Here is a 16,440-nt window from a genome sequence, read left to right on the forward strand (position 1 = left end):
AGCACTGCAAATCTTAATGCATCTTCCCCTGCAGTCTGAGCCATTATCTGAGACTGCTGGACTAAAGCCAGTGACCCATTCTCTTAGAGGAAATCAATGGCTGAGTAAATATCACACTCGGGTTTCGAGTGATAGCACAGCAACTAAATATACCCCACCACCACTTTATGACATCTCTATTCTTCTTTCAGAACAGAATCAAACCCACTAAAAACAGAAGAACATTTTGAGTTTCCCATGTTGTCATATAGTGTAAACCGATTTACTTTCTGTCACTGTTTGTCATCAGAGAAGAAACTTTGAGGAACTACAGAAAATCTCTATTTCACACATTAATACATTTCCAATGTGACACCACCGGACGTTCATTTTCATTTAGTGTAGTGTAAACAAAACAAGAAGGGAAAGTTTAGCCAAAAATGAAAATACCCCATGATTGACTCGAACCAATTCCCCCTCAACCATTTTCAATGTTTATGATTATCTTTTCAGTTGAACACAATCAGAGTAATATAAAAAAATGCACTGGCTGTTCCAAGCTTTAAAATGGTAATAAATGGTGGTTTTGATTTAAAAACCCATCCATACTACACAGAAATAATCAATTTGGCTACAGTAGGTTAATAAAGGCCTTCTGAAGGCAACTGATGCAATTTTGTAAGAAAAAAGTCAATATTTAAAACTTTACAAAGTAATAACTAGCTTCCAGTAACAACTATCTCGTACGCAAGTCCTACGTAGTGTTGGGCCGATAAATCGGCTAGATGATGCTTGCAATGCTTCTCAATGAATTATGGTGAAAGGCCACTACATCCAAAAGCCAGAGGGCGCTCTCGTGCAGAAACTAAATATGCACCACAGAAGAAGTACCACTTACACAAACATCTTCATTAAATGGCTATAGAGGGTATGTATATGACGTCACGGTGAAACGCGTCGAAATGGGGAAAAGCTGTTGTGCGATAGACTGTACTAACAGATTAACAAGATTTCGGAGGTATCGTTTTACAGACTGCCAAAAAACACAGAAAGGAGAAGTAAATTGATAGTTCATTCCAATTTAAGCTGATAGTTTTACTAGCATTTGCGCCGCAGCCGCTATGAAAGCAAGCCATTTTGTTGAACGTTTGCCACTCGAGGGGGGCGAGTTCAGGCGTGGTCACGTGGAAAAGTGACGTCAGTACATACCCTCTATAAGCAAAAAAATATATATAATAATAATAAATACATAAATGGCTAAAGCATATTTATATCACTGTTTTTCAAACATTTTCAGGTATTTTCATGATAATAAAGAATTTTTTTAAATGTTTGTGTTTGACAAGTGTTGCTTCTTCAAATGCATGTTATAAACGAACTTACAGTGATTTCAGATTGATAAAGACTTCCTTCTGATCAACGGTCATAGTACATGATAAAGCTTGGCATAATATCGGCTGTGCGATTCAGAATTGATATCAAACAGGTATTGTTAGTGTACATCGTAAAATGGGTCAGTGACAAAAACAGTTTGGCGAGATGAGAAATTCAAAAATCTTTTGAATAAAAGCATGCATCAGGTATATTTCAATGCACATAGTGTATTTAAGTTGATTTTATGCAATAAAAAATGACATTTGCACCATTTTTATGAATGTTAAGACTGAATGGACCTGAAAATGTAAAATGGTGTGACGACCAGCCAATTGCGCCAAAGAATGAGAAATATTTAATATTTTTTCCACTTTGATGGCATGTAAGTGTAATCATCAAAAAATATATATATTTTTTTTTAAATATCACACGAAAATACATTTACTAAATGTAAATTTTAATGTGTTTTTGTAATATTTGTCCGGAAATATGCTGAAATAAGCTCTGTTTTCTAAATGATATTTGACAAATTATGTAAAAAAAATCATATTACACAAAACTAGATGATTATATTTTATTCCACATTTTTTATTAATATATTTATATTTTCATTAAAAAAATACTAGTTACACCAATTGACACAAACGGGTTACACCACGTTGACATTTTTGCAATAATCCTCCAAATAATATTTTATAATATTCTTTCAAATTGAAATAAAACCAGAAATTTTAGACTTTATTTTTAAAATGAACCCTTTTACATTTAATTGACACAAAATAGTTAACGTCACGTCATTAACCCATTTATCATCCCATCATTAGTCCTACATCAAACATTTTCTTACAAAATCGCATTAATTGCCCTCAGAAGGCCTTTCTTACAGGGATAGTTCACTTTAAAATGAAAATTCAGTCATCATTTACTCATCCTTATGTTGTTTTAAACCTGGATGAGTTTCTTTTTTCTGATGAATTTAATTTAATGGGTACCGTCAACAGTGTGCTAACCATCGTTTATCAAAATATTTTTTTCATCATTTATCACAATACTTCCAAAATATTTTTTCCTACTATGGAAGTCAATTGTCACTATCTGCCTTGTGTTTACCATCATTTCTCAAAATATCTTTAACACACTGGAGTCATGTGGATTACTTCTTTGAAGGATGGGTGGACTTTTTAGGACTTTAAATCAGAAGCACCATTTACTGTTATTATAAAGCTTGGAAGAGCCAGGACAATTCCTAATATAACTCCGATTGTGTTTGTCCGAATAAAGTTAATCATAAACATTTAGGATGGCTTGAGGGTGAGTAAACCATGGTGTAATTTTGTCTGAACTATCCCTTTAAAAATGTTAGATTGAAAATAAAGGAGCTTCACGATGCCATTGATAAAAATATTTTTTGGCTGAATGGAATTTTAGGCTGAAAGTAAGACGTTTCTCTGTAGTTTATAATACAACAAAAAATAAAAAGGTAAGAAAGAAGCTTTAAAAGTGTAAGGTAGTGAACAAAACAGGATTTCAAAATTAGGGATGTCCCGATCCAAAATGCTGGATCGATTCGGTATCGGGTCCGATCCTGGCTTTTTGGCTGGATCGGACATCGGATCGAACATCAATGGACATGGACATCAGTTAAATTAGGCGTTTGATACAAGCACTTTCTTAAACTGCATGTAATGATTAACTTGAGTAAATAAAGCTGGCTGTAAAGTTAAGTTAATGGTTAAGGTGGAGCCAAACAAGTTCCTTCATGAATCAAACACATGTACTTCCTAAGAGTTTAATGGGCATCAGTAAAAATTTCATTCTGAGTCAAACTCCCACATGAAGTCAAATAATATGTTAAAATGTTATGGCAACATTTATTCGTAAATGGTCTATCTATTCTTATCTACCCGTCTGTCTGTCTGTCTGTCTGTCTGTCTGTCTGTCTGTCTGTCTGTCTGTCTGTCTGTCTGTCTACCTAATCTACAGTATTTATCTATAGGTTCCCGAAACTTTTGACCAATAGGGTACTGAGTGACGTTTTAGCATCTCTACCTCACTTGTGACAGCTGTCAAACTGGACATACAGACAGAGTCTCTCTCCCATAACACAATGACACTGACAGCTCATTCACCTTCACAAAGGAAGAAAAATCACCGTCTGGGACCAAACATGTGATTAATAAAGTTATGTAATCTATATGTCTGTCATAACTTTTGTTGTCAACGACTTAAAAAAAGTGAAAATCGAAAGAGTGTCATAAAATGATTTAAAAATGATCAAAACGAACACATGTAGACTAGTTGTGGGACTGTCCCAGCACCGACATCATTCAATGTCAACTTGCATTCATTTGAATTTAACTTATATACAGTTATTTTAATAATTTACTTTATTATTACCTGACGTCCAGACTTTAAACCATTTTCAGAAACACGTCTTCATCGATCACGTCTTGAAGAAACATGTCATGGGAACACATCGGTGCTGCTTGTAACTTCCTATACGAGTGACTGACACGAGTATAAGTAAAATACCTCAGTAATCAGAAATAAAGCGAGCGGGAGAGGCGCGAATCAAACTTCCGGGTTACACAGTGGGCGGGACTTGGTGGCCCAGAGCTTCTCTCTAATTGGTCAAGTACGATATGTCTCCAATTTTTTATATTATATTATAGTGTTTTAATTTATGTGTAAATTCGTAATTCATTTCCCAGAGCTTTGTTGAAGGAGAGGCAGTGTTGTGCATCACGTGATAGTTTTCTCAACACTTATTTAAATGGACCAGTAGTTGTTCGTTGTTATTATAATCGGATAGGGCGAATTACAAGTCATTATATGATTATCATATGTATAATAAATATATAATTTATGATGTATTTTATTATAAACGTTCTTTTAAAGGTGTCAAAGAATGCATTGAAATAATGTTAAATTGTTCTCTGATATCTACATAGAAGGTTTGTGACTCTATTAAGTGTAAAAATGATCCAGAAACGTTTTTACATGTCCATTTACAACCCTATGATTTTCCTTTAGAATAAATTGATCTGTTTCTCAGAGCAGCTCCTTCAGTAGCTCTGTGTGTATAAACAGACCTTATTTTTGAGTCTGTATCAGATGAGGATATGGATTTTGAGGAATAATAAATTGTTTGTAGATTGTAAATCATTTCTGAGTGTTAAGTTTGTGTTTTTTCAGTATGGACCTGCAAACGTAACTGTAACGTCAATAGTAGAACTTCAGTCTAAACGCTAGCGTATAGCATTAATTAGCATATAGCGCAGAAGTCACAATTTTGTTTTTAGCATTGTAACAACATTGTAATTAATTTAATGTGCAATTTAATGTTGGGAATGTACATCTGGACTGTAACGTTGAGATTGTTCTGTCTTTTTCATGCACAAGGTTTACAATAGAAGGAGTAAACAATCGTGTTTGAGCCCCACGATATGTCATATACCGATGTACCATTTACAGGGCTCATATAATTAATCTATGCTTGTGAATCAGGAAATATTCTGATTTCTGAGCCACGAGGCGCCCCCTGGAGGAATAAAACTGTTAATGCACTGATAATAGTTATTAACTGGTTATATTTGTAGTATAATAATGTCAGATCACTCTTTGCCCCTATAAAACAAGGCTGCTGTAATCTAGTCAGTCATGTAGATAGTAATCCAACCATTCTAGTGTCTCATTACAGACGGCTATTGTCATTCTTCTATCGTTATCAGTTTAGATCATCAGTAACTGAGACATAAATGAGATATGCTGTAAATTGCACGGTGATCCTCTGCGAAGCAAGAAAAATTTACGTGTTGTGTGTCACAAAAAAATAAGAATGTAAAACTGAAGGTTAAAAAGGTCTAAAGTTTAAATATGGGTACGACATTACACCTTTAGTCCCAGCCTCAGACAGCACACCTATGGACCCGCCCACAATTTGTTTAATGAACTTTGATGCATATTGCACATAAAATTTAAATCACAAGTTCCAATCTGATTAGTTGACTTCATGCAACTTTCTGTTCACACACAGTTAAAGGTACACCTGCAAACCGAGTTATGTTAAGTATCGACAGTATATCTGTCCATCTATCCATCCATCCACCAATTTTGCAATATTTGTTCCCATTTATTTTACTCTGATACTGGATCACCACAGATCCTTCAAATGGGGTCTTTTTCTGTTCTGGGTGGATAAGAATAAACTGCAGTTTGGATCAACTGTGTGCAACGTGTGCTGTTTAGTCAAACCTTTACCAAAGACTTTGGACTTTATAGCTAATGATAATATGATTTTTTGTGTGAGTACAGGCTAGTGGTTAAAGATAAAACCATAAAAACCATAAAAGTTTAAAAGACCAAAAGCATTGTCTCTTGAAAGAAGGTATTTTGCATCAGTTTACTGACAAATAAGTAATATTGTAATATGCAATATTTTCTTTGCATCGATTGATGCAATGCAGAATTTAAAACGTGTGTCGAATTCAATAATGATCATCAAAGCATTATACTGCACTCTTGCAGAATTAAATGAACCTGCATTATATGTAAAATCAAGGAGTTTGCTCTGCTTATTCAATAAATTCTGACCAAATTAAAAAGCAAAATGCAATAAAAACATTTACTGTAACATGCACTATACTGTAAAACATACAAGAAATGGTGGGAACAATGTAAGCGCATTGTGTTTCTGTGGTGAAGAGGAAAATACCTCAAACTGAATTCTGTCAATATCAAAGAATCAACATCCTGTTTAATACCCATAAACATTTTTTCACACAAGTGAATGACCTAGATATTTTACATATTTATATTTATATACATGATAAACAGCATCCACAGCGACTAAACAATATTGACAGCCACAGAGGGAGTACATATGATGTTTATTGCCATTAATTGTGCTGCTTTAATAATAAAGGCATTTTGCATTTCTAAGATAAAATGAGGCAATAACCAAAGTTATATGCATGGGCGTCTTTATAAAGTAACTTTATATGGCTTATGGGAAGATTTTAGGAAAAACTGCACATCAGCAGTTAAACCTGATATCAGCAGCAAAATATCTAAGGTACAGGCAAGCTTCTTATAAGATCTCCAAGGCCTCGTACACACTGCAAACCTTTGGGAGTGACAATGAATCCCCTAAATGATTTTTCCATGTATGTACGGAAGACTCACTTCCGAAAATGCGATGAGAGGTAACCATAGCAACGTCCTGCCCTCTCGCATGGTTATCATTCACTGCTTTGATCAAAATAATATTACAGCATTATGTTTTGCAATAAACCTTTTTGGCATTGTGTGCTGTTCACATTTGTAAGGGCAGAGTGATAAAGTTTTTGTTGTTATTAAAGTAGTTAGGTACCGGTCCCAATATTTTGATCTTTAAGGTAAAGCATTTGGATATATTTCGGTATTTGGGATTTTTTTGTTTTTGCAGTTCTCAGCACCGTGCATACAGAAGACTTTTCCCCTTCTAGGCATTTATTTTATTAGAAGAGAGACCTGTCATGTTCATGATGCACGTTTAAATAGTTAATAAAAACTGGTTGTCCAGTTTTGTACACACTATGCAGAATTACTGTAAATGTGTTTGTCCCTACCTGCATTTTGCGGGAGTTAATTTGGTAGCAGAATGCGGTTGTCAGTCCTGTAAATGACTGAAGTGTGTGTGTACAGAACAGGATTAAGCATTAAAAGGTGAAGTGACAACCAAATTTATATGCAGTGTGTACGAGGCATATTGCAGATGCTATGTTTGCTCCTAATGGTCATACATAAAGCTGTTGCACTAACATTGTTTCATTTCCATACTCCCATTACATTCAGTCTGAATAGACGATAAAAACATAAAGACTTTATATACATTATTACAGTAAGTCCCTGTGAACCGGAAGCCTCGATCGACTTTACTTCTATGGCTTTACTTTGTGATGTATTTCTGAGTGAAACAGAGAATTTCACATGAAGAAAATAGTGGGCGTGGCTTGTGTTTACACTGTGAATTGATTGGATTTAGAAAGGCATTTCTTATGCTGCGTTTACACCAGCCGCGGTAGAGGCGTCAAGCACGAGTAATTTCAATGTTAAGTCAATGTGAAGACGCGTCAACGCGTGTCTGGAGGTCTTGCGGTGCGAATGAGGCGTGTAGCGCGGCGCGGTAGACGCAATTCCGCCTGCCGCGCATTGAGCATCTGACGCAGTACGCGCGAATGGTGCTTTTTGTGCATTTTGGGTTTGATGTGAATTTGCAGCTGACGCCCGAGTTGACAAATTGGTACTTTGGCGGATTTTCGCGCCGCGTTAACCAATCAGGAGCCTGCTTGCTGCTGTGGCGGCAGCCCCACCCGGAGTCACTCATTCAACACGGAGGAACGCTTGATATTGTCTGTAAGCAGTCACCTGGAGCTATACGACACAAGACAGGAATAAAAAGGACCTCGCCTGGAAGAGTGTCAGTAAGGAAATTAGGCAACCTGATAAGTTGTAAATACACATTTCACTTTTGAGTCACGTGACGTTTATCGACCCGCAGCATTCCCACCGTTTTTTAAACTATTTTCCCCCAATAGTAAGGTGACCAAAAACAAACTGGTAACTCTCTCGATGAATGCACAATCAACATCAGCCATCTTGCAAACAGACAACCGCATAGCACTTGCCCCTCCCACAAGAAGTGGATTTAGCCTCTGATGCACATCAAATGCTTACTTTCTCCGCACGTCTACTTCGCTCTATGCATTCAAAATGTTCAAGCGGCAAACTAGACGAGGTAGGCGCGATTTTGACACCTGAAACGCGGCTGGTGTAAACGCAGCATTACAGAAATGGAACTCGCAGCAGACTGACAGTTGGAGAGGACGAGGTTAATGGATGCTCCGCCCAAGCCGTCTAGCTGATGTCATCAGAGAAGGTACATTTTTTGTTTTTGATTTTGAAATTTATGAGGGCACATTAATAAAAAAAATTACTTGCACAGATAATTTGTTTATAATAAACACTGCAATATTCCATAAAAAATAAGAATTGTCCATTTTGATTTCATGGGGACTTTAAATGCTTGTGTAACTGGAATTTCAAAAGCAGCATTCACAATATTCACACTGTATAAATGACATCCAACATAATTCATAAATGAATTGTGATCGTGATGTGTTTATAGTCTCTTACAGTTTAAAGTCGACATTAATCCAAATTGGCCTTTAGTTGAAACCTTGAAACTCTCTTTGTGCACATTAATATTGTGAACAATTTACCAATGCACTTTAATTCCAAAGGTGAAAAATGTTGGGAAAACAAAAGTTAACTAATAGCCAAATGTCTACTGTTGTTGTTAATATTTTATGCAGCGATACATCACATTATGAAAGTAAAATGGATTTCAAATACTGCTTTCTTGCAAAATAGCGATTGTAAGTTTAAGACGAGGTATTGCTATTAAGTGCCAGCAAACAAAGACTTAATTCACAATACTTAAAAAAAAATGAATGTGTCATTCACATGACTCCTTTAAAGATTTCCAGTTGAGAGAAAGCGGATATTCCTGAGGATCACCTGAAAGTCATCTGCAAGTAACCGATCCACAAGTTTCCTATTTCAACCAGCTATGTGTCCACAACTGTATGGTCTTATAAAACATGATCATTAGGCCATCATAACTCAGATCCATAGAGGAATAATGAGTCTCTGTCTATATTTATACTGCGTGGCTTTGATCATAAAGGAATCACAAGATTAAAATAATAAAACATTTGTATCAAGCACACAGTCTTTATATTTCCTCTTCACAGACACCTCAGTTTTTGCCGTGTCTTCTCATTATTTGCTGCAAGAAGCAGATAACAACAGCAGTGCTCGTGTCTGCAACCCACATTGACATAATTGACTTTCAGACGTTTCCTTTAAAGCAGCCGTGATCTTAAGTCACCCAGTTGTCCGTTCGCATACGTTTAAATGATGGGTCGTCTCGATCTTCTGTCCCCGGTGATGATCTGCTCTCTTGTATTGAGGTAGCAGTAACTGTTAAAGAGTCCAGACGCTGGTCCTCACGGTCACTACCCTCATATGAACTACCAGATGAGCTGAAGCTGTCTGCAGAAGACCGGCCCACTTCCTGTCTGGTGTGGTCGGGTATGGTGTGGATGTTGGGGTAGAGTGAATTGGCTGGACGTTCTCTAGGTGGAGAGGTGGGCTCTGATTTGATGCTGATGGTAGAGGAATCGGAGGGCTGTGGATGTGTGGCCCTGGAGATAAGGATGACATCATAAAAAGTTTACATTTATCCTTATAATGCACATTCCCATAGTCTGAAAAATGCTGGGTTGTTTCATGGATGGGTAAAATATGGACAAATCCACAAAAACTGTGCTCTAAAAATTTCGGTAAACTACTAGGGTTTATGATTGCCAGTAATCTACCGTTAATTTACAGCTTCTCTATGTACTGTATGTTACCGTAATAATACCCTGAAAGCTAACGTTGGGTTAAATAATAAAAAGATATAAAAAAATGCCCATATTTGACCTAACCAATGTTGAATTAAAGGGACATTCCACTTTTTTTGATAATATGCCCACTTTCCAGCTCTTCTAGAGTTAAATATTTGATTTTTGCAGTTTTGGAGTCCATTCAGCGATCTCTGGGTTTGGCACTAGCACTTTTGGCGTGGCTTAGCGCGGTCCATTGAATCTGATTAGACCATTAGCATCGCGCTAAAAAATGACCAAAGAGTTTCGATATTTTTCCTATTTAGAACTTGACTCTTTTGTAGTTACGTCGTGTACTAAGACCAACAGAAAATTAAAATTTCTGATTTTTCTAAGCAGATATGTCTAGGAACTATACTCTCATTCTGGCGTAATAATCAAGGACTTGGCTGATGTAACATGGCTGCAGCAGGCGTAGTGATATTACTCAGTGCTCGAAAATAGTCCCCTGCTATAAAAAGTAACCAAGGGGACTATTTTCGGGCAGCGCGTAATATCACTACGCCTGCTGCAATCATGTTTCAGCAGCAAAGTCACTGATTATTACGCCAGTTTGAGAGTATAGTTCCTTGCCATATCTGCCTAGAAAATTACAACTTTTAATTTTCTGTCGGTCTTAGTACACGATGTAACTACAAAAGAGTCAAGTTTTAAAGACACACTATGCAGTTATTTTACCTTAATATAACAGCTTCAAAGTTATTTCGGTGGTAAACAAAGTCATAGTATGGCGAATCATCCTCCTGTTGTTGCTCGGGGAGGACGCCGCTACCAAAACCAGCAATGCAAGCTTGAGAGAACCGCCCCTGACAAATCTCGCGAGAATCAAGACTTGCTTTACGGCAACGACGTCACACACGTTAGGCTTGTTCGACTTCGTGTGGCGCTGCAAGAACCGACTGCCGGATGACATCAAAGTACCGCGAGAATGATCCGAGACAGCACTTTGACGTCATCTGGCTGTCGGTTCTTGCAGCGCTGCATGAAGTCGATCAAGCCTATAACAACAACTGCACGCGTGAATTTGAGGCGTGAGGCTAAACGATTTAAAAGTTAAGAAAGCGCTTTCGGAAGTGAGTAGGAAAAGGAAAAAGAGAATCCGACCGCGTTAGGAACCGGACAAGAGTCCCACTCGGTCAGGTTTTTACTCGTTGGCGTGAGCTAAAAGACAGCACTGGATGGGATGCTGATCTGGGGATCTTGTTGATGGACTAGTAAGTAAATCTCTCATTTGTAAACTTGTTTGCGGTCTATGTTGTATGTTGTTGCGCTTGCTTGTAGTATGTCATGCGATTATCATGACAACAGTTGTCAATATCTCACATAATTATCAGGACATAAATAAGCCTAGAGGTTGTAAATAGTGTAAACATGCACAATTTGCAAACTATTATGATAAATAGTAATAATCATGTATAGTGACATTATAACGAACAATGTTATGAGATAATCCAACGTACACAATTAACTTTGTCATGTCATTTTGTAATGTTTACTTGTGATTTACCTGCAATCATGTAAAAACATTATAAGCTAGCAAACGCGGTACTTTATTATAATATGCACTCTACACTTGGAATAAACTTCTTATTATCCTATTACCATCATCTGTAGTTTAGTAGACTATGCAGTAGCCTAATATTTGTATGAAATTATAAAACATTACCTGGTCATTATCTTTGGAGTACTAGAGTGGGAAATTACGACAGTTGCAAGTATTCTCCAGTGACTCTAGGGGTCGCTGTTTGACAAAAACGCCGAATTGCATAGAGCGGCTTTAAGTAGGAAAAAAAATCCAAACTCTGGTCATTTTTTAGCGCGATGCTAATGGTCTAATCAGATTCAATGGATTGTGCTAAGCTATGCTAAAAGTGGTACCCGCCAGACCCAGAGATCAGCTGAATGGATTCCAAAACGGTAAGAATCAAATGTTTACCTCTAGGGGAGGTGAAAAATTAGCATATTTTGAAAAAAAAGTGGAATGTCCCTTTAATGCATCATAACCCAGTGTTTTCTTATGAGTCATGATTAACTCTTTCTCCGCCAGAGTTTCAAAAAAAGTTGCCAGTCAGCAGCAGCATTTTTTATGATTTTCACAAAAATGTAATGCCTTCTAGAATTTTTTCTCTTTTTTTAAATATATAAACATACAATATATATCAAATGAAAAATCAGAAAATAAGTTGCATCCTCTCTTCATTTGTTCTCTTTTTATCACCTCTCATATATGGGTTGGTTTCTGCGAAAACACCAAAATTTAAGTAAAAAGCCGAGTTTATTCCATTTTTGTAAAGGACTTTTATTAGAGATCAGATTCAGAGCAATGATCAAAACATACACCGAGTTTTTACTGTTTTTGTATCAGTGGATGCTTTAGTGTTTTATAGGTTGGGTAACAGCACCACCTAGGGGAAATATGGAAAAAAATGCAGAAATATGGATTACTGTAAAAACTCGTCATTGGCAGGGAAGCGTTTTCTTTTGATTGACAAGATAACTCGTCAATGGCGGGGAAAGAGTTAACTGGTCAATAATATTCCAAAGAAAAAATGTGTTCGCCTTTTTAATCGTACTTACTTGATTTGCTTTAACGATGACCATTCTTGATGGTGACATCATCAAATACATTATATCTTAACTCCTCCTCTTCAACATCTGTTTTTTCACATGCAATTAATTCCCAAAATCAAGATCCATTCTACATTTTCTTCATTAAATATTTAATATACTTTTAACGTCCCATATAGGTAAAATAGGTTGTGTTCACCATTTTTTCTGAAGGTAATATATAGGTGAGTGACATCACTTCTATTTCACCTGTGAGTAGTGAAGCCCGGTTGACTATGTTCCCATGAAGACCCTGGACCGGATGTGATGCTCTCTGGTGAACTGAAGTCATGTAAAGTACTGGACTCCGCACTGTTCAGGGTATAATCTAGAAAAAAATTAAGCAGTGACTCCAAATGAATGATAACCAGATCTACGTATTGATAAGTCTGACAGAATCTGCGATGTGGGTTACCTGTATCGTAAGATGAAGTCATTGCTGAGTACACAAGGCCCTGGGGATGCAGACTTGGGGTTGCCACGGAAACCACCGGTGTGCTTAGTGATTGGCTGGATTGGGGGCTGTTTATTCTCTGAGGTTTCAATAAACAAATACTGAGATTGATTTGTGTGGAAATAACTAGAAGGTTGAAAAGCCATTGTGCAGTTCGCAAAGCCTGAGGTGATACTGTAACCAATATGAATATAACCAGCATCATTTGTTTGAAGATGTCACTTTTGATTTCTTATGTATTTAAGTACGACAAATGCATGTGTTAAAATCATATAAAATAAAATCCGTATATAAAATAAAAACCGGCTGCAGTGTTTTGTAAAAACCACTAGAGGGACGCGCCAGCATGTGAATGGGCATAAATGTTGACTGTTTTGTAAATGTGCACATATTTTGGAATGAAACATTACATAATACTCCATACCAAATGTTCCTCACCTTCCTTTGGCTGCTCGCAAAAAATAAAGATTTAATGACTGTAATCAGTCTGACTGACGCTGTGTGAACCCAAACCCTTCAGACAGGTCAATACTTTCTCATTGTCTCACAACTCCAGGTCTTTTATGAACACAGTGGATCTGTAATGGGAGATGATGGAGACTCACCGCTGGAGAGATGCTGTGTACTGGAGGTATGTGAACTCTCAGCTCAGGTCTACGACCTGCGGTGGACAACACTGAAGATTTCTGCGGGACACCTCCTCCTCCTTCAGAACTACTGATGAAGCCATTAGCTGGATAAGAAAGAAAGAAACAAAAACATTTCCATAAAGTACCTTTAACATTTTCATCATTAAGAACCTTCTTTAGATTATAAAAAGATATGAAAGTAATAGTTATTCTATGCGTATAGACCCCTTCAAGGTTTGTAAACATTGAATGACTATCGGGTGCGCGCACTGCATGGGGTCAAACTGTTCATACCATCCAGGCTTTATAATTTAATCTAACAGGGCTGAAAAATGATGACTTACCTGAAATGAAGTGAGCACTACAAACACAAGCCTCTTTGATATTTGCATTGTCCCAGTCTGCACGTTAATTGCTTACAGCCGCAAATGTTGTATTTTTTGTTTTTGAGATTCTGCAGGAATACCTGGTGTGATTTTCACAGCCCACCACGTAAGTAGGCATTTTTGACGATACCAAATAATACGCAACTCAATCTGCTGTAATAACTTTTCTGACCCCGACATGCGCAGTGGGAACCGCCTGTAACGTGAACCGTGAAGGGGTCTATTGCACCTTTATTTTTAAGAGTGTACAAGAGCATTATACTTGCACCCCCCTTGTAGGGTGCATTCCTAAACAAAACATTAAGTTATATGATGTAGTGCTGAGGTTTAATTAAACAGAATTAATGATAAATTAATATATTTTTTAAAATCTTAAGTCATAAAACTGGGGCCCACCTGGCACCATCTCAGTTTGAGAACCACTGTACTAGAGTGTACTTACCAACAGGAGGAGGGTGAAGACCATTTGGAGGTGTGACAGCGGAGGATGTCGGCACGCCATCTGATCATGAGGAGTGATAAAGTATATGAAAGTAGATATTTAGGCAAGTCAAGGCAAAGGCAAAAGTTTGCTATATTGCCTGTATAGTTTCACAGATGTAAGTGACCCCAGCAAAGACAACCCACATATTATTTACCCTACAAAAAACTACAGTCATAGTATCAATGTATGTACCATAAAGCAGAATATTTTAAAATAAGTATTCAAATTGTACTGAGAGAATGACATGGAATTATACAGGACACATACTGTAGCATTACCATTGTATTATGTGTAAAGGAACATAGGGCCAGATTAACTAACAGCTTGCGCAAACTATCATTTTGATGTTAAATAGCGACTGTCGGGATTTACTAAAGATGCGCAGTGGATCATTAGCGCTGAAAAAGTTGTGGTCTAGTTATTTTTGCGACTGACCTTATTGAATATGCATTTCTAGGAGTTTCCCTTCAGACACAAAATTTATGGGAGGAGAGTATTTTAATGATTCAACGCGATTTACTAAAGTTTGTGCGTGTGTTATGACTGGTATATGCGCCATTATTTAACACAGAAAAAAGCATGTCAAATCATTTTGCGCTTGAAATGGCTGCAATTTTTGCTGATAAAAGAGACATTGCATATATTAGAGAGCGCGTGGTACAAGGCAGAGGATTTTTTGCACATGTAATAGTTTATTTGGAATGCCAGAGGAAACATATTATTCAAAAATATTGTTTTCCAAGCCATGTTATTTATTTTAGGAAATAAAAGAGGAGTCACTAGGAGAAGTCACACAATACCAGGCATTTTAAAACTTATTGTAAACATTCACTTTTTGTCCTCCAGTTCTTTTTAGTGTCTTATGGCTTTGTTTACTTCAGAGATGTCCGTGGTGCTGAACTCAAGCTCATCAGGCGTTAGTAGATCACCTGTACCTCATCAGCTCTGCTTATTTGCAACCTTGAACTAATTTGTGCCTTTTTGAGTTAATAACCCACAGATATTACAACTCCCATCTGCCCTTTTTTGGAATTGCGCTCTCACACTAATTTGCCCCGTTTAGTTAATCTGGCCCACAGGTACTGTATTTTTTTAATGGTATATAACAGTGTTCTTCAACTCTGGTCCTCGAGGACCCCCTTCCAGAATGCTTTAGATGTCTCCTTAATTAACACACCTGATTTAACTCATTCGCTTGTTAAGGGTGACATTCTGGAAGAAGGCTGATGAGTTGGTTCAGGTGTTTTAAATAAGGAGACATCTAAAACATTCTGGAAGGGGGTCCTCGAGGACCAGGGTTGAAGAACACTGGTATATAACATGGCAATAATGTTGTAGATGCTAACCAATGACAGTGGTAGAGTCAGTGCTCTGGAGGCCACTAGAGGACAAAGACAAAACACTCGGACCGCCGAGGGACACCGGAGTCTCCAGTGAACTGTCTGTACTGTATGAGAGTGAAGTGGGGTTGCTGACCGGCAAAGTCATCGGCATACAGAAACTCTGCTGACCCAAAACAGCCGGCTGAAAATAGAAGACATGGAATTGAATTAGATTACACATAGGGATTTTTTGCACCCTTTGTATTATCAGCCTGCTAAAAAGTTTAATCGCTTAGAAAAGTAATAACATTGAGCTCCCTTATTTGAGGTATCATTTGTGTTTATGGCACAAACACATGACATGCAAAAGTTTAATACTAACCCATAATGGTACACTGAACAAAATAAAGGCTGGATTTACTTAAAAATATAGTGGATAATTTTTGCATCCATTTTTTTTTAACTAAGTATAATATGCAATTGCTTAAAATCTCAAGTAAAACTTACTTAAAAAAATGGATGCAAAAAATTATGCACTATATTTTTAAGTAAATCCAGCGTATTATTTTTTTACAGTATAGATATGAGCAATAGCAGGTTTAGCAAGCACTACACATTTAAAATTCGATGTGAAAGGGATCTAAAGCATAATATTTAAAAGGTACCCCGACTATAAACGTGTATAGTGTGAAGTGTATTATGTTCAGCCCTTT

General features: G+C 37.0%; 2 protein-coding genes across 5 annotated transcripts in view; both read right to left on the reverse strand.

Moving 5' to 3' along the window:
* Positions 1–3,911, reverse strand: part of mctp2b (multiple C2 domains, transmembrane 2b) — a 41,489-nt gene extending 37,578 nt beyond the window's left edge. For both annotated transcript variants that reach the window (XM_055175093.2, XM_055175092.2), the window contains exon 1: positions 3,751–3,911. The gene's annotated coding sequence lies outside the window, so the exon portion shown is untranslated. The remainder of the gene's footprint in view (positions 1–3,750) is intronic.
* Positions 3,912–8,326: 4,415 nt separating this feature from the next.
* mef2ab (myocyte enhancer factor 2ab) overlaps positions 8,327–16,440 on the reverse strand; it is a 33,764-nt gene continuing 25,650 nt past the window's right edge. For 2 of the 3 annotated variants that reach the window (XM_073859439.1, XM_073859440.1), the window contains exons 5-10: positions 15,752–15,929; positions 14,364–14,423; positions 13,512–13,639; positions 12,868–12,985; positions 12,663–12,780; positions 8,327–9,602 (exon numbers count right to left, since the gene is read on the reverse strand). In XM_073859439.1, coding sequence (XP_073715540.1) covers positions 9,278–9,602; positions 12,663–12,780; positions 12,868–12,985; positions 13,512–13,639; positions 14,364–14,423; positions 15,752–15,929 — 927 coding nt within the window. In that variant the 3' untranslated portion in view covers positions 8,327–9,277. Of the gene's footprint in view, positions 9,603–12,422; positions 12,501–12,662; positions 12,781–12,867; positions 12,986–13,511; positions 13,640–14,363; positions 14,424–15,751; positions 15,930–16,440 lie in introns of all 3 variants that reach the window. The other variant, XR_012360103.1, reaches the window with a different exon arrangement.

This window comes from Misgurnus anguillicaudatus, chromosome 21 (assembly GCF_027580225.2).
Source record: "Misgurnus anguillicaudatus chromosome 21, ASM2758022v2, whole genome shotgun sequence".
Taxonomy (NCBI): domain Eukaryota; kingdom Metazoa; phylum Chordata; class Actinopteri; order Cypriniformes; family Cobitidae; genus Misgurnus; species Misgurnus anguillicaudatus.